Source organism: Gopherus flavomarginatus, chromosome 3 (genome assembly GCF_025201925.1).
Source record: "Gopherus flavomarginatus isolate rGopFla2 chromosome 3, rGopFla2.mat.asm, whole genome shotgun sequence".
NCBI classification, from domain to species: Eukaryota; Metazoa; Chordata; order Testudines; family Testudinidae; genus Gopherus; species Gopherus flavomarginatus.
The window spans coordinates 75,931,193-75,953,783 of NC_066619.1; the positions used below are offsets into that span (position 1 = coordinate 75,931,193).

The 22,591-nt window shown below is 44.5% G+C and overlaps 1 protein-coding gene across 2 annotated transcripts in view; it reads left to right on the forward strand.

Annotated features, from left to right (window-relative positions):
- Positions 1-2,994: 2,994 nt before the first annotated feature.
- The window catches only part of DMXL1 (Dmx like 1), a 155,269-nt gene continuing 135,672 nt past the window's right edge, over positions 2,995-22,591 (forward strand). For both annotated transcript variants that reach the window (XM_050945532.1, XM_050945533.1), the window contains exon 1: positions 2,995-3,319. In XM_050945532.1, the coding sequence (XP_050801489.1) occupies positions 3,233-3,319 (87 nt within the window). In that variant the 5' untranslated portion in view covers positions 2,995-3,232. The remainder of the gene's footprint in view (positions 3,320-22,591) is intronic.

The following is a 22,591-nucleotide window of genomic DNA, read 5'->3' on the forward strand; positions in this document are numbered from 1 at the left end:
TAATTGCTTGACAGCCCTAAGAAAAAGTAAGTTTCTAGCCTTCAGAGCTGTGGATAAAGCTTCAAAATGTGACCCTTGTGCACTCCAAAGGCTCACAAAGCAGGAGGAAAAAAAAAAATCTATTATCTTTACATAATCTCGTGATTTGAAATCTTATGATTTTTTATGAGCCTGATTCATGATTTTTGAACATTTAGTGTAGTCAATACTATTTACTTGTATTGGGGAAGTGAGATTGGTGTACATGAACACCATTGCTTACAGCACTTACCAGGCAAACTTTACATGTGCTCTAGTGTTTTTATTGTCTTATTGTCTTCTACTGGTTGGTATAGACAGGTGCACTGTGACAGAATGTACCCCTGTATTCACACCTTACACATTTTTGTAATAATTTTTGTACAAGACATGCCTTGTGATGTATCGTTTGAAAACTCATAATGTGCTGATCAATAATATCATGGTAAAATGCATGTAGTAACATGATGTATAAACTTACAAACATAAATTGAAATCATGACTGAAGTGTTTCCCAGATAAGTCTGATTGACGTAAGTTTCACCAGCAAAACTACTAGTGTGTACAGCACTATATCAGCAGGAGAAGCTTGCCTACCAACACAGCTAACGCTGATTGTTGGCAGGAGAGCTCTGTCCTGCTGGCAAAGAGTGGCTACACGGGAAACCTTACAGCGGCACAGCTGTAGTGGTTCATCTGTGCCATTGTAAGGTCTGGAGTGTAGACATAGCCTAAACCAGTTTCTCAAAGATAAAGGGCAAACAAATGCCCCAGCCAGGTGTCAACAAAGCTGATGGGCCATCACCTATCAAGTGGCCATTCATTATCAAGAAAGGGGAAGAGGCAAAGAGCTTTACATCTTAGGAAAGAAACAGCATGTTTCCTTCCTCCACCAAATCCTGTCTGTTGGTTCTTAACTGGAAATACTTTTTCAAAGAGGGACTGAAACTATAAAAAGGAGGGGAAAACACCCAAGACACCTCTCTCTCTCTCCCTGTCCATCTCTTGCTCTGCATCTGAGAAGACAAAGACGATAGCTGGGGGTTTCTCAGGGAGAGATCCTGACCTTAAGGTATGGTCAGTAATGATGTTGGAAGCATGTGATGAGAAACGTAGCTTTAAATCTAATATAATTTGTTAAATTAGTCACTAGAAGGCATTGTTATCTTTATTTTCGTGTAACCATTTCTTACTATTATGCCTCAATGCTTGTACTCCCTTAAAATCTACCTCTTTGTAGTAACAAAACTTGTATTTTGTATAATCCACTGTGTTTAAGTTAAAGTGTGTGGGCAACTCCATGGAAGGCGCTAAATTAGTGTATACTATTCCCTTAAAGGAATAACAGACTTAATATATTTGGACTGTTCAGGAGAGGGCTGGGCAGTATAAGATATGCATTTCTGGGGGAAAATCTCATAACTGGGCTTGTGTTGAGGTTTCCCTGCAGTATAACCAAGGCTAGGGCGTACCAAAGTGTAACAAAAGTGTGACTGGCAGGCCACAGAAACTCAGAATGTGACTTGCGTGCTGGAAGGTTGTTTGCGAGCAGCGTAGGTAGGTGCTACTACAGTAAGGTACTGTGAAGCACACAATGTTGCAGGACAGAGGTGATGGAGATTCTCACTGGTCTGGATTGCAGCCCACTATATTACAGCCTACCAGGGTCTTGGCAAATTACCAGTGATTCCGCTACGTAGGCAAAGTTCGAGTACCTCTGCTCTACAGCCTTTATTAAGGATAGGGGTCTGAGCTGGACTGAAGTTACACACACTGAATATTCAAAGTACCACTCTCATAAGTGGAAGCTCCCCAGCCTGCTTCTTAGCAAAAATCAATAATATGGTCTAAACAAGGACACAACAGAAAACATTTTTTCCATTTACATCCCTTCAATAGTTCCAGGGCCCCTGTGACGACACAAATAGCAACCCTCCCCGTTTGCAACTAAGTGCCGCCGCGGGGGGAGAGACGCGGTCAGAGATGGGGGGTCCATGTGGGGGGGTGACACAAGGGGGGCTCTGTGGGGGGGTGTGACACATGGGGGGACCAGGGCGTTTTGTGGGGGGGATAACACACGGGGGGATCCTGGGGGTGACACACGGAGGTGCTCCGTGGAGGGGATCCATAGGGGGTGACACGGGGAGGCTGGGAGGGTGACACATGGGAGGGTGACACACGGGGCAGAGGGGTTCCATGAGGGGGTGACACATGGGGCAGGGGGGTGACACACGGGGCAGGGGGTGGTCCGGGGGGGTGACACACGGGGGGGTCCCTGGGGAAGTGTCACATGGGGGAGCGAAGGGTCCATGGGGGGTGACACAGGGGGTCCCGGGGATGCTCTGTGAGGGGTGACACTGGGGGCTCCGTGGGAGGGGTGACACACGGGGGGATCCCGGGGGCTCAATGGGGGGTGACACAGCAGGGCTCCTTGGGTGGCTACTGCTCAGACTTTCTACTGCCAAGCCTAGGGGTTGCGAATCATGAGGGCTTAACCCCGACTACCACCCCCTACCCCCGATTTTTCCCCTTCAGCCCCTCTTCTGCCGCTACCTACAGTAGCTTGAGCCCCCCGGCCAGTACATTTCTGCCCCCCGCTCAGACCCTGACAGCCCCCCTCCCGCTGCGATTTGCCCCCCTTAATCCTTTTGAATTCCTCCAAAGAGGAGGCAGCAAATCGTAACCAGAAGCAAGGGCAGAGACAGGGCAATGGCAACAGCGAAGGTTACTGGGCATGCTCAGTGCACCCAACGTAGGGAATTGGGCGAGGGAGCGCTTTGTGCCGTTACACCCCCTTATGTACTTCCCGGCGCAACCGGCTTTACCTGACGCTCCTTCCTAGCTCAATTTACTTCCACGCACGCGCAGAAAACACCTTCCGCAGCACATTCGGTCCCGGGATAGGGCTAGCGCATGCGCCGTTATAGGGGGAAACTATGACGTCACACAGAGCGGAGATTCGCGATATTTCGTTTTAGTCCCGTTTCGCTGTTACCGGCGAGCTAGGGGGAGGGGGCTACGTCTGTAGCCCGCCCCGCGGAGAGGCGGGGTTATGAGGCCACGCCCCGAGCTATGTACTGCCGTCTTCGCCGCTTGCGGAACCTAGAGCGGCCGAGCTGCTGTGGACCCTTCGTTGCCGCCCCGGGGGCCGGAGCATGAGCCTGGCGCCCGGGCGCCTGCAGTGAGGCCAGCCGGGCCCCGCGTTCTCTGCGTCATGAATCTGCACCAGGTGCTGACGGGCGCCGTGAACCCCGGGGACAACTGCTTCTCCGTGGGGAGCCTCCAGGACCAGCCGCTCACGGTGAGTCCCGGGCCGGGCTGCCCCGACGTGCCGGCCCCGAGTCACCCCCTGGCGGGGTCTCTGCAGCCTGCGGGGCAGCCCTCCAGCGTCCCCAGGGCTATTCCCGGGTGCTGACCCCCCCCCTTTGGCCCCACTGCCCCCTCGCTCTGTCCTGCCCTCCCGTTGGGGACGCGACTCCTCTTCTCCCGGCCTCGTCCGCCCTGCACCAGGCACAGGGTGGCCTGAACTCGCCGGGAGCCAGGTCGCTAACTGGATGCGTCCGGGAGGGGTGGGATTGGCATGGGCTGGTTTAAGTGCACTGGGGACACATGACCCGAGAGGCGGGGGAGCATCACAACGCAGCTGATGAGATCAAAGTGCTGCTAAAGTGTGGTGAGTAGGGACGCTTCATTTCCTGAACTTCTGTTGCTGCTGATAATATTATCGTACACTACAACAGCGCACACCCACGATGTGCTAGGCATTGTCCACGTACACATGCAGGATGACACAATACATAATTTAAGGCCTATAGTACACCTATTCAGAACTCCTATTGGAGGAGAACTATTCACACCTTTTTTAAGATCATGATTAATGATGGTTGTGATGAAAAAGCTATAAACAATAAGCCATAGTTTGTTTATATATCTATATATATATGTATATGTGTAATATTATGTTAAAGTACATGTCATATAGGATTTTTCAGAGATTTGCAAGTGTAAGTATGTGGTGTCTTAAAGTGAATCCATATGTCAGATTTCATAAATGAAAATATTTTACTCATGTTTTCAAGTTGACAAGTCCTTACACTGGCATAAGCTAACACTTGAGTTTTATTGCATTTTGAGTAGACGACAGTTGCACATCTGTATTGCATCTGGTAAAGACTTGTTATGGTGACAGGAGAGCCCTCTCCCCTAGGCATAATTACTCCATCTTGGCTAGAAGCAGAAGCTATGTTGTTTGGGAGAGCATCTCTCACAGAGATAGAGCTGGTGTGGACAGTGTGAAATTTGTGTTGGTTGGGGTGTGAGAGTGAGGCTTTTTCACATCCCTGACCAGTAAGTTAGATTGACTCAAGCAGTAGTGTAGACTTGCTGTAAGAGATAGGTAAGAGGTCCTTGAAAGTGGCACAGAAAAAAAATCCTTAAAGGTAGAGCTATTTTTACCACACTTAAAGTTCAGCAAGGAACTTTTTTTTTTTTTTTTTGCCATGTAGTAACTCTGAATTATGTTCTAAAATCTTGAAGTTAAATCTAGTATTTCTGAGCTTCCTGTTTGCATGCACCCTGCTGCTGGAAAGTAACTGTGCACAGCACTTTAAGTACAAATTAGGCTTCTATATAGTTTTTAATTTTTGTTAATAAGGAGGATTTTTCTCCTTATCCTTTCACTTTTCAAAGCCCACTATTCCACCCTGCCTTTATTTAATAGAGTGACTAGTTTTATTTGAGTTTTGTTTGTCTATAAACTTGAAGTATCCTCACCATAATAGACTATGGAGTTCAAAAGACTCAATCCTGAGTCTAAATTTTAAACTGTTCTCTTCTATTTCTCTTCTCTCCCTGGTTTGGCTCTGTTTCTTAGAGTGCTTCATCATTTGAATATCTTATCCTCATTCTTTTCCTATCTTTTCCCATTAAATGATACTAGTGGTTTTGTTGCTGTGCTTAAGTCTTTGGCTGGATGAAACTGTTGGGAACCTAGTCAGTTTTGCTTGGTACACAGTGTATCAGAAGGGGCCCAAAGCAGAACTTAGCTGATTTCAGTTTCACTCTGCAGCAGCAGCACCCAAGATAGTGCTATAAACTGTGGGATATCTTCTGCCTTGCACCCAGTTTAACTCACTGCCTAATCGGTTGGAGAGTGACTGCTAGACTTATTTTTAGTCTTTGTGCATAGTAGGCATACTTCTGTGCTCCTCTGCTGAGTTTTTTAACAACTACAACATTAGAAGACAAAATACTTGTTCACTATCTGACACCTTGATCATCCTACAAGGAGTTCCATCTGGGCGACCTCTGTCGTAATGGAGGCTCCATGTCATCACAGGAATTTTCCTGGGTAGTTGCAGATTCAGAATCTGCAAGTTGCTGCTCAAAAGAGGAAGTAATCAGAATAAAGCTTTGTTATAGACAGTCAGCTCAATCAGTTTGGAAGAAAAACAAATTAAAAATAGCTTACAGTACTACACCTGCTTTTGGATCCATCTTTCAGATTTTCCGATTTGTTTAAATGTTTACCTGCTATAGTGTGGTGACTCCTAAGCAGCATGAAACTGTGTGTGAAAAACAATGTAATTTCCTTTACAGCAAAACGCCTTTAATTATGCAAAGAAGCGAGACAAATAGAGAATTCTTTTATCTTTTACTTATACTAAAGTTTATATCCGTCTTGTAATAACATTACGTTCCTTTTTTAAAACTTCAAGTTATCAGGATCACTTCCATAGAATGACTGCTGAGCAACTCTGTCCAGTATTGCAGCCTGTCTGATTAGAAGAGTGTTTAGAACTCTATAATGACCTGGAAGCGGTAGCTTACTCTTGGGAGGGAGGAATATGCCAGACTGTACTGTTTTGAGTAATACTACCTTGAGAAACCTTTGTTTTCAAGAGCAGTTTTGACACAAATATAATCATAGGAATTTCTATATATGTATTAAATCTTTTATATATTTGTGGTGTGCAGGAAAGCAGATTACACCTCTAACCCGATATAATGCTGTCCTTGAGAGCCAAAAAATCTTACCGCGTTATTGGTGAAACCATGTTATATCGAACTTGCTTTGATCCGTCGGAGACACCCCACCCCCCCGAAGCGCTGCTTTACCGTGTTATATCGGGGTAGAGGTGTATTAATGGAATTTTTAGCCAGTAGTCTCAAAACCGAAGATCAAAAATGTCCTTCATTGCCCTTTTTTGGGGGTGTGGTGGTGGTTCTCGTGATGTACAACTTAATCAGATTTCTCCACACCTATTTGAATGAGTACAAAAAAGGTACTGTAAATAAGTTGAGTGATTCCACTGGTTACTTTTCTACAAAGAAATGGCTGATCTTTCAATTGATGTACAAGGGTTGGAATATAAGCATTCTTCTCTCCTTAGTTATGTCACTACCAGTTAGTGCTCGCACCATGATCAGTTAGAAATGAAGAATTAAATGTATGGGAAGTATGAAACTTTATATGAATTTTTAGTTAAACATTGGAAGTTTTTAAAATATCATGCAAAACAAAATGAAAATAGCTGCAAATAGAAGTAGCTCACAAATGCTGTGGGGTTTTTTTGTACAACTTGTTTTTAGTCCGTAGACAGTGTTCTTCTAACCCTTCCACTCTACCCCAATAAATCTTTAACTGTCAAAATAGAACAAGAAGACTACACATGTTGTTTAGAAGAGATTTTAGGAAAATGTCTTTGGTGATAATACAGAAGCATAAGTTCTAGTCAGCCTCAAGTTTGGACCTCCCTCATACTAGCAATACGGAAATGATATGGTAGTTGTGACTCAAACACCAGGACCCCCCTGATGGATTATACTCTAGTTCATGGGTTCTCAATACAAGTTTTCATTTACTTGTGTGCTCCTAGTGTTAGTGATTCAAAACCTACCAAGTTCTACTGAACATAAAGTTCTGAGCACTTCTTTGTTTGCAGTTGTCTTGCATGTGATAAGTGAGAATATATGCACCTTGGAACATGCTGTTTGCTGATGACTCTTGTGATATATGCAGAAGATTAAGACGATGTAAGCCAACTTTGAAGAGTGGCAACATAGTTTTGAGCAGGCTGGACTTCACTTTGGTCTTACCAACATTGACTCTGAGAACTGAAGGAGGACTCAGCATAAAGGATATCCCTCGACCCACACCGGTTTCCGCAGCCCCCATTGGCCTGGAACAGCCAACCGTGGCCAATGGGAGCCGCGATTGGCCGGCGGGCGTGGTAGGTAAACAAAGCAGTCCGGCCCACCAGGATGCTTACCCTGGCGGGCCGCGGGCCAGAAGTTGCCGATCCCTGTCATGGAAAGAAAGCTCAGGGGGAGAAAGAGAATTTAAATACCTAGAATTAGTGGTTGCTGACAATGGTGCCCTCCTGAGTGATGCCCGGCATTGTAGTAAAGTTGCTCGGTGCAAATGGTAGTAGCTGACTCAAGTTCTTGGTGATTAAAGAAAGATGCCAATAAAGTTAAGGATGGTCAAATCACAGTTTTATACAATCCTAATGTACAGAACAGGGATTTGGCCAGCCACTAGAAAACAAATGGGTTTGTTGTCTAAATGAAGCTTTGAGATGATAGGAAACGAAGTGGTGTTGTAAGGGATCTAATAAAGGTTGCTCTAATTGAAGACAAGTTGAGGGAAGCTGTGCTACGTGGATATGGGCATATCCAGCGGAGACTTGAGAGCTATGTTGGTAAGATGTCTCTTGCAATGGTCTTCCCCTGGTTGTCTTCCATCAACGACCAAAGTCTTGGTATGTGGACTGGATATCGGTGGACATTGGAGAGACCAGTCTGCATTACGGCCTAGCATTCTATCATGAATTTTGGAAGAAGGCTATAAAAGTTACTGACCTAAAATAGGGAAGTGGCAAGAAAGGAGACAACTTGTGAAGCCTAATGTATATTTGCTATTTTTAGCTTCAGTACGTTTCAGATGAAGCTAAAATACAGGGAGTATATACTACCATTATTGCTACTAATTCTCTGTTGGTTTAGAGCCCACGAGTATGTAAGCCAACAAATAAGGCACTTCACTGAAACTTTACCAAAATGCTACCTATTTGGCTTTTTCTCACATCTGCAGTATTTGAGTTTAAAGCAACTTGACCTGTAAGTTTAAGTATTACCTCCCACACTCATCATGGATGCTACTTTAATATCTGAAGCATTGTTCAGGGTGTTGTTTTGAATTGTGTAATCAATACTGTCACCACAGTCTGTTGAATGGTTTTACAGATGTTTACTTATTTATTTTTTTTCCTCTAGTGACTCTTACAGTCCTTTTAAAAAACCTTTATACTATCTAACTCGTACTTTTGTGTTGTGAGTTTACAGTTGTTACACTACTGTGTATAAAAATAGTTTAAACTAGAGTTTGGAGGAACTTGGAAGTTCTAATAGTTATTACAAAATTTCAGGGAAGTATAAACAAGCAAATGACTTGGTAATATGCATATTATGTATTTCTCTAATCTAATGCTGGTACTTTACTGGAGAAGAAACTTCTGTTCCATTATGTTTTCTCTTAATTATTGGAATGGTCACTTAAAGAAAACATTGTTGATATGGCTCCATTTACTTAGTCATTTCTTTCAAAGATAAATTTTTACAAACTTGTTAATTTATTAATGTTAAGATCTCAGTTTTAAAATGTAATTAATTTTGGAGGAAAGAGTATGCTGCAATGATAATACAAGCTCATGAAATATTTTTTATCACTAAAATAAGAAAAAAATGTTTACTTTTTTCCCTGACTTTGAGTATGAGGAGAAAAACATGAAATAAAAAATGTACATGTAATTACTATATGGTTGAGGAGAACCATTTAATAAATAGCCTTGCCTGAATTCTGTCCAGTAGTTCTTCATCATGGCAGAGCTTTGGAACATTAATGCTAGATTCTTTCTTTGTGTTTTTGTGGAACAGAGAGATTTTTAAACTTTCTACTACACTTGGACTCATCTCTGGTGCAGTACAAATAATAGTTTTAAGGTTCATTTTGTTCAGCCCAACAGAAATAGGTACTTCATGCTATTTGAAAGCACAATAGATAGGGGAATTCTGGTATAAAGCTTTGTTCCCAGTTCAAGTACATTATATTTTAAAATCTTGACACTTTTACCTGCAATACCTTTTCAGTTCAGTTCAGGGTTCCATTAAAAAAAGGGAGTGAGGAGAATAATCTTCCTTAAAGATATGTATAGTTGTTGTCTGGTAATTAAGGCAGTTTTGTTTTACATGCATGTAAAAATTAGTAGCAATGCTTGTAAAAACTCTTTTTAAAAAAGATAGCATAGACACAATGCACGGCTTGGCATAAAGATTCTGAGATTCTCCTGGGAATAACCTGCTTTACTGACTTGTTGCTTGTCACACAAAGTTACTTGTCAGTCCCATACATGTACAGGAAAGGAGCCTTTTATTTTGTGCACCATATTTCTTGATTTAGCATAGAGAAATTAGTTGTACATAAAAAAATTTAATCTACTAAAGCAAGTTCAGGGTTATAATTCAAAAAAATAATCCCCGCACATAATTCCTAACTCTTACAGATACTTGATTGTACCGATAGATTTATTTTCCTATGTTTAAGGAGTTACTTAGGTGAAGTTTTCACTTTTTAAAACAATTAAGAATTTTGTAGCAGTTAAGTTGTTGGCTGCAATATCTTCTGTTAACAGTTCTGTAAAATTGCCTTAGTGTTATCTTCAAAGGAAAACATTTTGCTAATCTTCTCTCAAGAATTTTAGGATGCAGGGATAAAATTGCTGAAAGCTGGATAAGAAGCAAATAAAAAGGAGGTGAAAATCCAATACCACATGCAAATTCACTTTTCTCAGTCTTAGGTGCACAGAAAGATGCTGAATTTTCTAAATCCAGATATGTGGTGTCAAGACATCAGCTAGTAAAATCCTTGTTTCCGTAGTTGTAACTGGTTTTACCCTGTTTGCTTTTGTTCACTGGTTTTAAAAACATTGTTTAACGTACATACCAAGAGCATGATAATGTCAACAGTATCTGCTTGTTTCATTGCACAAACTACTCCACGAATAACCTAGGACATTTTAATTCTTAAAGGTGAATTGAAGGGCTTTTTACCTGCCAAAACTGGAGTTATAAGTTCTCATTCCACTACAGAGGTGTCACTAACACTTAGACCTAGTTTATACCAGAAGAACCTTACTGGGATAGCCCTGCTTGTTCAGACACATCTTATGCTGGCAAAAGATTGAACAGAGCTGCGTTCTTCATAGTATTTCAGGTGTTTATGAACTTATTGGCTCTGCTATGTGAAATGATGAACCCAAACTCCGTTCTTGGCATGTAAGTCAAGGAGAAACTATCAACAACCATTGACTCCTGTTCTTGGATACAAAAGTTACCTTTTATGAAAACAAAATCAGTTGCAGACCCATAAGTACAAAAACATAACAAGGTATGAACACAATGATCCAGGTGAGGCACTAGTTACCTGCATTTTTTAAAGGGTGCACACAAAGCGAGTGTTGTATTTACGAGAATACTAAAGGAAGGCTCAGGAATATAGAGAACAGAAGATGAGGACTTGTGGCTAGAAGAAGAGAAGGAAGGCAGGAGAATCACGCCAACATCCAGAAGAAGCAGGGCTACGTGATTGACTACCAACAGACATACCTATCACCAGAGCTGATCTGTAGAGCAGAAGGGTGTGCTTTCTGCTAGGCGCTAAGATACGGGAGGTGGACCTGAGGCTGAAGAGGATCCCAAGGGACAACCTTGATTTGAGTGATCATGAACTAATTCCGTTTCAACTAAATGGAAGGATAAACAAAAATAGGTCTGCAGTTAGGTTCCTTGATTTCAAAAGAGCTAACTTAAAAAAAATTAATGGAATTAGGGAAGTGGACAGGACATAACTCAAGGATCTGAATGTGGAGGAGGCTTGAAATTGCTTTAAATCAAAGATGCAGAAGCTATGTGAAGCCTGCATCCCGATCAAGTGGATAAAATTTGTAGGGAAGAGTTGCAGACCACAATGGATGACCAAGCATCTCAGACAGGTCATTCTTTCCTACAGGGAAAGAAAAATGGAATGAATCAGCAAGGAAAGTTACCTCTTGGAAGTCAGAAAATGAGAACTGCCAAAACCCAAGCAGAATTGGACCTTGCAAAGGAAGTTAAAATCAATACTAAAAGGTTCTATAGCCATGTAAATAAAAAGAAAACAAGGAAAGAAGTGGGACTGCTAAGCATGGAGTGTGGGAAGGATAAAGGATAATCTAGGCATGTCTGAACACCTAAACAAATACTATAGGTCAGTTTTTAATAAGGGTACTGAGCTTTGGGGTGGTGGCAGGGGGGCTAATGAAAATAAGGATGTGGAAGCAAAATTGAAACAGCTTTAATGGGATCAAATTCGGGGGCTTGGATAATCACCATCCAAGAATATTAAAGGAAATGGCACATGAAATTGCAAGCCCAAGAGTAGGGATTTTCAATGATCTGTAAACTTGAGAGTCATACCCTACGACTGGAGAATTGCTACTATAGTTCCTTTTAAGAAAGGAAAAAACGTGATCTGTGAAACTACAGGCCGGTTAGTTTGACCTCAATTGTATGCAAGGTTTTGGAACAAAATTTGAAAGAGAAAGTAGTTAAGAATATAGAGCTGAATGGTAATCGGGATAAAATAGAACATAGTTTTACAAAAGATAGATTGTGCCAGACCAACGTGATCTTCTTTGAGAAGATAACTGATTTGTTTTTGTTTGTTTGTTTGTTTAGACAAAGAAAATAAAGTAGATCCAATCTATGTGGATTTCAGAAAGGCATTTGATACTATTCCCTATGAGAAATTTATTAATTAAATTGGAGAATATTAGGATTAATATGAGAATTGCAAGGTAGATAAGGAATTGGTTAAAGTTAGATCACCTTTCAGTATGACCTAGTGTAGCCTGTCAGGTTGTACAGAGGTTGCTAGTGACGTTCCTCAGGGATGGGTCTTGGGACCAGTCTTAGTTAACATTTTCATTAATGACCTTGGCACAAAAAGTGGAAGTGTACTAATAAAATGTGTGGATGACAAAGTTGGGGAGGTATTGTCAATATGGAGTACCGAAATATTATACAAGAATTTCTGGACAACCTTGAAAACTGTAGTAATAGAAATGGGATGAAATTTAATAGTGTGAAGTGCAAGGGACTAACAACAAGAAGTTTTGCTATAAGCTAAGGACTTATCAGTTGGAAGCGACAGGAGGAGAAAGACCTGGGTATATTGGTCAGTTGTAAGAGGACTGAGCTGTGAATGTGATATGGCTGTGAAAAAAGCTAATGGAATCCTAGGATGCATCAAGAGAGGCATTTCCAGTAGAGATAGGGCAGCGTTAGTACCATTATACAAGGCACTGGTGAGACCTCATCTGGAATGCTGTGTGCAGTTCTGGTCTTGCATATTTGAGACAATGAATTCAAGCTGGAATATGTCAAGAAAACCTACATTATGAGAGGAGACTTAGGGCTTGGCTACACTGGCACTTTACAGCTCTGCAACTTTCGCGCTCGGGATGTGAAAGAACACCCCCCTGAGCGCTGCAAGATACAGCGCTGTAAAACCTCAGTGTAATCAGTGCCGCAGCGCTGGGAGCGCGGCTCCCAGCGCTGCAAGCTACACGCATAAGGGATGTGGTTTACTTGCAGTGCTGGGAGAGCTCTCTCCCAGCGCTGGCGCTCCGACCACACTCGCACTTCAAAGTGCTGCTGCGGCAGCTCTTTGAAATTTCAAGTGTAGCCATACCCTTCAAGAACTTGGTTTGTTTAGCCTAACAAAATGAAGGCTGAGGGGAGATATTGTAGGAGCTGGATTTTTTAACGTATGATTTGATTTCATCCTGTCAGCCACCCTTTCTGAACAGCAGTGAGGAATGACAGACCAGAACAATCCTTCTGACTGATTAGGGTCTCCTTTTGTTTTAGGATAAATTATAATGTCTGCTATGGTTTCCTATATGTATTACAAATTAGGCACTCTAGTTGAATATACATTTCTTTGTTTTAAGGTTTAGTAAGTAAAAAACAGGATTCTCTATTGTGTCTATGTTAAGTAGATTAGAGAAACATTGAAGGCAAGGCTTAATTTGCAATACCTTTCTGCTCAATATAAAATACTACTGTTTGTATTCTCAGTCTGTCTGTGTAAATGAGGATGTATGCATCAGGAAAAGATAAGGGGTAAAGGCCATTGTTATAGCCAGAGTCGAGGAAGAATAAGTAGAGACATCAAAGAATCATCAACACACATCCATAATGACGGACTGATTGATGACCCTGAGGTAAAGGCTGACACCCCTGAGGACAATTAATTAAATCAAAACAAAGGACAGGATGACCCTCTCAAAGGTGTATTTTAATGTTTACACCAATTAAGAAGTAACTGATCACAAACTGACACAGCAAAATCCATAGACTTCAACAAAGGAAAAAAAACCTATAAAAACCAGGGTGCTTGGCCATGGAACTTGGGTTCGTCTTGCCACACTCCAGGAGCATCGGATTGTGACCGACAAGATCCTACCTCCACACTCGTGCTCAATCTAACTGGCCATTAGATTGACTCGAACTACAACAGACTGGTAACTATGAACATCACTGGCAGAACTGTCTCTGTGTGTGTGTGTGTGTGTGTGTGTGTGTGTGTGTGTGTGTGTCTGAAAAGCATATGCTAACTGTTGTATTCTCAATAAATGCTGTGTATTTACCTTCCTGTATAAAGATCCCATGTGCTTTGTAAGAGCATAACAATATGATTGCATCTATAAATACATCAGAGGGATAAATACCAGGGAGGGAGAGTTCTTATTTAAAAGATAAGGGCCAATGTTGACACAAGAACAAGTGGTATAAATTGTCCATCAACAAGCTTAGTCTTGTAATTAGAGCAATGTTTCTAATCACACTGGTCTACAGTTTTTGAGAAGTCATCTGCTTCAGAGATAAAATGTGATATTTATTATGTATTTTGATGTGCTGAATTCAAATATGACAATTAAAGCAAACGATTGGCTACTATTTCTAAGATATTTAAGTTTTTACATTTTATGTCTATGTATATTGTGTAGATAGTAGAGTTTTAATCATAAATTGTAAACCTAGGTCTTTTCATGTGTTTATGGTTGCTTTACATGATAATATTTCACCTGTCCTGTTTATGTAACACTAAAAATCAGCAAAAGGGTTATAGAAATAAAATTTATTATGAAACAAAAGGCAAAAAACTATTCTGTACATAGTTTAGTCCTATTCAGTGTCTACTCGGCTCTTCTTGGCTTGTCTCTTGTATTCATTAAATGGAGCATCTCTTGTCACTGTCCAGCAATAGTGTGCAAGCATTGATGGGCTCCATTTGCCCTGATAGCCTGCCAGGAGATTCCACTGCTGTAGTCTGGAGCCCAACGGCTCTGCCTTACTCTTGAGTAGTTCCAAATCTCTGACAAGGTCATTCAGTTCACCTTGTGTTAGGAGGTGTGGTTCAGAGGAGGAGGATGGGAGAAAATGTGGGTCCTGTGACACTGATGGTTCAGGACCAGAAGTTTCATCCTCTTCCTCTTCCTCGTCTGACTCAAGTGAGAATGATTCTGGTGCGTCAGGAACCGGCAATCCTTCTCTGTGGAGTACTGGGCATATAGTTGATGGAATATTTGGATAATGCACAGTCCACTTTTTCTTCTTTGACACACCTTTCCCAACTGGAGGCACCATGCAGAAGTAACAATTGCTGGTATGATCTATTGGCTCTCTCCAAATCATTGGCACTGCAAAAGGCATAGATTTCCTTTTCCTCTTCAACCACTAGCGAAGATTTGTTGCACAAGTGTTGCAGCATATGTGTGGGGCCCACCTCTTGTCCTGATCTCCAATTTTGCAGCCAAAAGAAAGATGATAGGCTTTCTTAACCAGAGTGGTTATACTGCACTTTTGTGATGCAAAAGTCACTTCACCACAAACATAGCAGAAGTTATCTGCACTGTTCACACAAGTACGAGGCATCTCTGCTCACTTTGGCTAAACGGAAATGTGTCCCTTTGCAAAATCAAACACTGACAAAGAAGAGAGCAGGACACTGTATGATTTCTAGAGCTGATATAGGGCAATTTGTTCAGCAGAGTGATGTAAGCTTCGTTATGATAGCATCATCCATGACTTCTAGGAATAACATGATGCAATTTATATCATGTATGACGCAATACCAGCTTCAGATTGCATCATTCATTGTTTTGCCTAAAAAGCAAGTACTGTCCAAACCCAGTCATAGATTTATTCATAGATCCAGTCAAAGATGTATTTTAGTCATTTCTGGTTTAAATTGAGATCCCTTCCCTTTATAACTCACTTATCCTCCGCCATTCCCAAGTCAAGGGTCGTATATACTGACCCAATAGCATATCTTGAAAACTAGAGCCAATCAACAATTTTAAGCATCATTTTCGTTCTCAGTGACCCAGAATTAGTAAAGTTGGACTACATTTATTTCAGAAGCATTTTGGCTGTAGAGCAATGTCATCAGAGGAGTGAAGTTCTGGAATAGCCTTCCAAGCAAGCAGTGGGGGCAAAAAACCTACCTGGCTTCAAGACTGAACTTGATAAGTTTATGGAGGGGATGGTAGGATGAGACTAGGGTGACCATATCGGGATGTGTGGGGGCGGGGCGGGGGCCGAGAGGAAAATGGCAGAGCAAAAAAAAAAAATCCCCCTCCCCCGATTCCTCCTCCCTGTACAAGCGCTGAAGGGAGGCCCGGGAGACTCAGGGGAGCGCGGGGCCAGGGTGAGTGTGAGTCCAGCCTGGCCTCGAGCAGGCAGGACTCTGGCATGGTACCTGGAGTGAGAGTAGGGGTGGCCTGCGGGGCCAGGTGGCGACTGTTCTCCCCACCTGGGCAGCAGGACTTGGAAGCAGCCGCTGCTGCAGCTCCCACTGCTGTGCGAGGAGGAAGCGGCCACTGGCCAAGCTCTGTGGCTGCGGCTCTGGCACCCATGAACCCCCGGAGCCCAGGCCTGCTGCCGGGAGCCAGCAGCACGCACGCTGCGCCCAGCCCCTGGCCAGTCGCGTCTGGGCTGGCTGCCCAGCTGGTACAATCCCGCGAGCGGCGCCAGAGTGGGGGCAGCAGGCCCCAACCTCCTCCATCCTGCTCGGGTCCCTCAGGGGAACAAACAGGGCTAGGCTGCCAATGCCTCCGCCGCAGGATTGCACCAGCTGGGCAGCCAGCCCGGACACGACTGGTCAGGGGCTGGGCGCAGCGTGTGCGCTGCTGGGTCCCCGCAGCAGGCCCGGGCTCAGCGGGTTCGGGCCCGGGCGACAAAGCCGCAGCCGCCGAGCGCCACATGCTTGGCCGCTTCCTCCCCCTGCGGCAGTGGGAGCTGCAGCAGCGGCTGCTCCTGAGTCCTGCTGCCCAGGTGGGGAGAACACCCACTGCCTGGCCCCGCAGGCCGCCCCCTACTCTCCCTCCAGGTACCATGCCCGAGTCCTGCGTGCTCAGGGCCAGGCCAGGCCAGACTCACACTCACCCCAGCCCTGCGCTCCCCTGTGTCTCCTGGACACGATGTGCTTGGCAAGAGGTGGGGATTTGGAGAGGGAGCCAATGGGGCAGTGAGGGAGCGGGGATTTGGGGAGGGATCCAATGGGGGAAGGAGGGAACGGGGGAGGGCGCGAGCCTTTCCGGGGTCCTGAGCCTTTGCTTTTTTGTCCAGTGTCTCGACCTAACATTGGTCAGGACGCGGGACAAACAAGCAAATATCGGGACAGTCCTAATAAAATCGGGATGTCTGGTCACCCTAGATGAGACTAACTACAGTGGGACGTGGCCAGTATGCAACTGCTAGTAACGAATATCCCCAATGGCCGGAGATGGAACAGTAGATGGAGAGAGCTCTGAATTACTACAGGGAATTCTTTCCAGGTGTGTGGTGGGTGGGTCTTGCTGACATGTTCATGGTGTAAATTATCATACTTGGGGTTAGAAAGGAACTTTCCCTCAGATCAGATTGGCAGAGACCCTGGGTGTTTTTCACCCTCCTCTGTAGCATGGGGTATGGGTCACTTGCCAGTTTAGACTAGAAGAAATGATAGATTCTGTGTAACTTGGAGTCCTCAAATTGTAAGCTAGTTGTTGTTTGGGAACCTTTGTGTGCTAGCATAATGCAATCAGGATTGAGGCTTTGTGATGGGTGTTATACAGTTATACAGTCCTGCCATTAAGGGCATGTATCAAGACTGAGTTGAGTGGTGGGTGTAGAAAAGAAGGAAAGGGAGAAAAGTTGCAATAAAAGGAATATGACGTTACGCATACTTCTTACAGATCTATTTATAAGTTATAAGTAGACTAGAGATACTAAAGTCTCTGCAGGCCACCTGCTAGTGTCAGAAGTAAGGTCCTGCAGCTAGCCTGCTTGCCTCCTAGCTTAACACGCCTCCCACCCCCAAGCAGTCTAACAAGCCCCAGTCAGGCCACCTGATTGGGTAAACTGCCCAGTCAGCTCAGGGGATCAGCATACCTGCTCTTAAAACCAGCAAAAGTAGCAGAGTGCTGACTGCTCAAAGCATTCATCCAGGGTCACAATAGCTTTGGTCCCTGGAATCCCCCACTCCAGGTAACCTAGCTCTGACCCTCGGCTCCAATTTCAGACTGCCGATTCCTGTTGTAGTTCCACTTGCACAACAATTTCCATTACCATCCTAATTCACGCACTTGTTTACACAGAATCATCCCACTTCCGCTTCCCATCCTCACAGTCACCCCAGGCATTTAACTTCTTTAGTTATTTTCAGGACCGGCGCTAGGGGTTTGAGCGCCCTAGGCGGATGGCAATTTCACCGCCCCACACGCTGGTCCCGCAGCTCCGCTGAAGCTGCCGCAGTGGTGCCTGCGGAGGGTCCGGTGCTCCACGGGAGCTACTAAAGTGGTGCCTGCGGCAGCTCCACTGGAGCCGCGCGAGCAGCCAACCCTCCGCAGGCACCGCTGCGGCAGCTCCACCGGAGCCGCCTGCCACCCCCTCCGGCAAAACGGCTCCCACCAATTATTCTGGCGCCCTAGGCGATTGCCTAGGCTGCCTAAATGGTAGTGCCGGCCCTGGTTATTTTTCATATCCATGATCTCCCAAGGACGGAGGTCTCAACAAAATCACTTCTAGGTGAGCGTTCCTGCCAATAGAACAGACTGTCACAAATCTAGCTTTGGTGCCGTTAAATTATATGATCTCTGATTATGACTTGTTACTACTTGGAAAATTACTATTCTGTGGCTAGACGCTATGGTGTCAGACACCCTAGAGAGTCTCATAGATAGGACTATAATGTACGGTTAATTAAGGCATAACCGTAGCTCCTCCAAACAGGTCTCATCAAACTGAGACAGCAATAGTAAAGGAACGTCAGAGGCCTGTCACCAGCGGAGCTCCCTTGTCTGTGTATGTTAGTCAAGGGGCCAAAGAACAGAGTTACTTCTACCTACACGTTTGGCACCGTCAGCTTTGTGGTTAGTCAGACTCTTGAGTATGAACACTGCCCCATCAGCTTCACCGTACAACAGCGAAATAGTAGGGTCTTCCAAGAGCTGAGAAGCTGAAGACTTTTCTCTTTATAGTAATTGGCAACAGCTTTCTCAAAGCCTCGTCAGCCACTGGTTCTTTGGGACCAGCCATCTCTGGCTAGGCGCAATCATGCCAATATAGGGCTTACTCCTACTGTGAGGCTAGCAGAAGGTTTCAAATGTGTGCTATGTGCCAATCAATGTAAATTTTGAATGGTAGAGAAAGTACATTGACCTTGGTCTTACACTGAAAGCTTTTATAAAGATTCACTTCAACATTATATTTGATTCTCAATAATAATAATTATGGCTGTCAAGTGATTAAAAAAAGAATCACCATTAAAAAAATCATGGTTAATCACACTGTTAATAATAAATACCATTTACTTAAATATTTTGGATGCTTTCTGCATTTTCAAAAATATCGATTTCAGTTGCAACACAGAATACAAAGTGTACACTGCTCACTTTATATTTTTTTATTACAAGTATTTGCACTGTAAAAAATATAGTATTTTTCAATTCACCTAGTACAAGTACTGTAGTGCAATCTATGTATCATGAAAGTTGAACTTACAAATGTAGAATTATGTACAAAAAACAACTATATTCAAAAATAAAACAAGGTAAAATTTTAGAGCCTGCAAGTCCACTCAGTCCTCCTTCTTGTTCAGCCAATCATTCAAACAAGTCTGTTTACATTTGCAGGAAATAATGCTGTCTGCTTCTTGTTTACAATGTCATTTGAAAGTGAGAACAGGCGTTCACATGGCACTGCTGTAGCCAGCATCGCAAGATATTTACGTGCCAGATGCACTAAAGATTCATCTGTCCCTTCATACTTCAACCACCATTCCAGGGGACATGTGTCCCTGCTAATGACTGGTTCTGCTCGATAACAATCCAAAGTAGTTCGGACTGATGCACGTTCATTTTCAATATCTGAGTCAGATGCCATCAGCAAAAGGTTGATTTTCTTTTTTGGGGGTTTGTGTTCTGTAGTTTCCGTTTTGGAGTGTTGCTCTTTTAAGACTTCTGAAAGCATGCACCACACCTCACTCCTCTCAGATTTTGGAATGCTGTTCAGATTCTTAAACCTTGGTTCTAGTGCTATAGCTTTCTTTAGGGTATGGCTACATCTGGAATTTCAAAGCGCTGCCCCGGCAGCGCTGCGGGAGCGCTGCCGCGGCAGCGCTTTGAAGTGTGAGTGTAGTCAGAGCGGCAGCGCTGGGAGAGAGCTCTCCCAGCGCTGCATGTAAACCACATCCCTTACGGGTGTAGCGTGCAGCGCTGGGAGCCGCGCTCCCAGCGCTGCTGCCCTGATTACACTGACGCTTTACAGCGCTGTATCTTGCAGCACCCAGGGGGGTGTTTTTTCACACCCCAGTTGCAGCGCTGTAAAGTGTGAGTGTAGCCAAGGCCTTAGAAATCTCACATTGATACCTTCCTTGTGTTTTGTCAAATCTGCAGAAAAGTGTTCTTAAAATGAATAACGTGCTGGGTCATCATCCAAGACTGCTGTAACATGAAAAATATGGCAGAATATGGGTAAAACAGAGCAGGGGTCATACAATTCTCCCCCGAAGAGTTCAGTCACAGATTTAATTAACGCATTATTTTTTTTAATGAGTGTCATCAGCGTAGAAGCATGTCCTCTGGAATGGTGGTCGAAACATGAAGGGGCATACAAATGTTTAGCATATCTGGCATGTAAATACCTTGCAGTGCCAGCTACAAAAGTGCCATGCAAATGCCTGTTCTCACTTTCTGGTGACATTGTAAATAAGAGGGCAGCATTATCTCCTGTAAATGTAAACAAACTTGTTTGTCTTAGTGATTGGCTGAACAAGAAGTAGGACTGAGTGGACTTGCGGGCTTTGAAGTTTTACGTTGTTTTGTTTTTATGTGCAGTTACGTTAAAAAAAAATCTACATTTGTAAGTTTCACGACAGAGATTGCACTACAGTACAGTAACTCTACACTTAACGTCCTTTCACTTAACGTTATTTCGTTCATATATCCCTGCTCAATTACAGAACATGCTCCATTTAAAGTTGTGCAATGCTTCACTATAACGTGCTTTGTCCAAAGTTGTCAGCCCCCTCATATCAGCTACACACACACACACACACACACACACACCCACCGCTTCCTGCCTGCTGCCAGACCCTACGGATCAGTGCCTTCCCTCTCCTCCCCTCGGCAATCAGTTGGCTTGCGGCGTTCAGGGGTGGAGAAGGAGCGAGGACTTGGTGCATAGGCTCCCTCTGTCTCCTGAATGCCACAAGCCAGTTGACGGCTGTGAGCAGGAGGCAGGGGAGGGAAGGAGGAGCCTGCGTGCGGAGTCCTCGCTCCTCCGCACTTCCTCTTGCTCCCTGAGCGTTGCAAGCCAGCTGATTGCTGTGGGCAGCGGGGAGGGGGAGGAGTCAGGGCACCTCCCCCCCACCTCCTGTCCTCGGCACTCAGCTAGCTTGTGGTGTTCAGGAGGGAGGGGAAGCCTGTGTGCTGTGTCCTCGCCCCTCCCTCCTGAACGCCGCAAGCCAGCTGATTGCCGTGGGCAGGATGTGGGGTGGGGAAGCGAGTATGCGGCGTACAGAGTAAAGGGTGGGGAGAAGAGGCGGGTTAAGGGTGGAGGCTTGGGGGAAGGGATGGAGTGGGCGGGCCAAGGGTTGAGCCCTCTGCCTCTGGTGCTTGCAGAGTAGGGGGAGCTGCTGCTGTGCAACATTTTTCTCCTAGCCTGCAGCACCTTCAGCTTCCTTGCCTGCCTCATTGTCTCTAGTGCCAGTGGGCTGTGCCTGCGTAGGGTACGGTGGGGGCACTATAGTACTGTACTGTATGGCAAAAACAAATTTCCCTGGAACCTAACCCCCTCTCCCCCCTTTTACATTCATTCTTATGGGGAAATTGGATTTGCTTAACATCGTTTCAGTTAAACTCGCATTTTTCAGGAACATAACTACAATGTTAAGTGAGGAGCTACTGTACTTGTATGAGGTGAATTGAAAAATACTGTTTTTTTTAATTTTTACAGTGCAAATATTTGTAACAAAAAGTAGTGTATACTTGGATTTCAATTACAACACAGAATACAATATATACGAAAAGGTAGAAAAACATCCAAAATACTAAATTTCAGTTGGTATTCCATTGTTTAACAGTGTGGTTAAACTGCAATTAATCAACAGCCCTAATAATCTTAACAATGGAGTTAGCGAACGTATGAGCATAGTGGTAAGACTGGTGCATCTACAATTCACAGAGAGGCTATCACAGTGTTGCTTAGTGTCATATGCTGTTGAAGTGGAAAAAGGTTGTTGTTCGTGAGAGTAGCTATAATATGGGACTAAGAGGAGGAGCTTTGTAAAGCTGTATCTATAAAGCAGTACAGTAGGACCCTGTATATCTGACTTTCCATTATATAATCTTACTCTCCGCATTAACTGAACAACCAGCGCACATATGTCCAGAAGCAGGCGGTCTGTCTTGTGGCCACTAGACAGCACTGCAGCCTCATACTTCCCCAAGTCTCTGCCCGCTCACTCCATTTCCCCTCTCCCTCGATCACTTGCTTCCCCCACACACACACTTTCACTAGGCAGGGGCTTGGGGTGCGGGAGGGGGTGCAGGCTCTGGGCTGGGGCTGAGGGGTTTGGAGTGTGGGAGGGAGCTCCAGGATGGGGCAGGAGATTGGAGTGCAGGAGGGGGTGCAAGGTGAAGGCTCCATCCAAGATGCGCTTACCACAGGCGCCTCCTGGTTGGCAGTGCAATGGGGCTAAAGCAGTCTCCCTTCCTGCCCTGCCCCCACACCACTCCTGGAAGCAGCTGGCATGTCTCTGCGGCCCCTGGGTGAGGGGGCCGCAGAGACATGCCAGCTGTTGCCCCTGCCCCCCAGCACCAACCCTTCGGGAGCTGCAGGGGCAGCGGGTCTTCATATGCTGCCCGTACAAGCAAGCGCCACCCCCGCGGGGTTGATGCAGAGTCAGCACTGCGGGGTGAGGGCA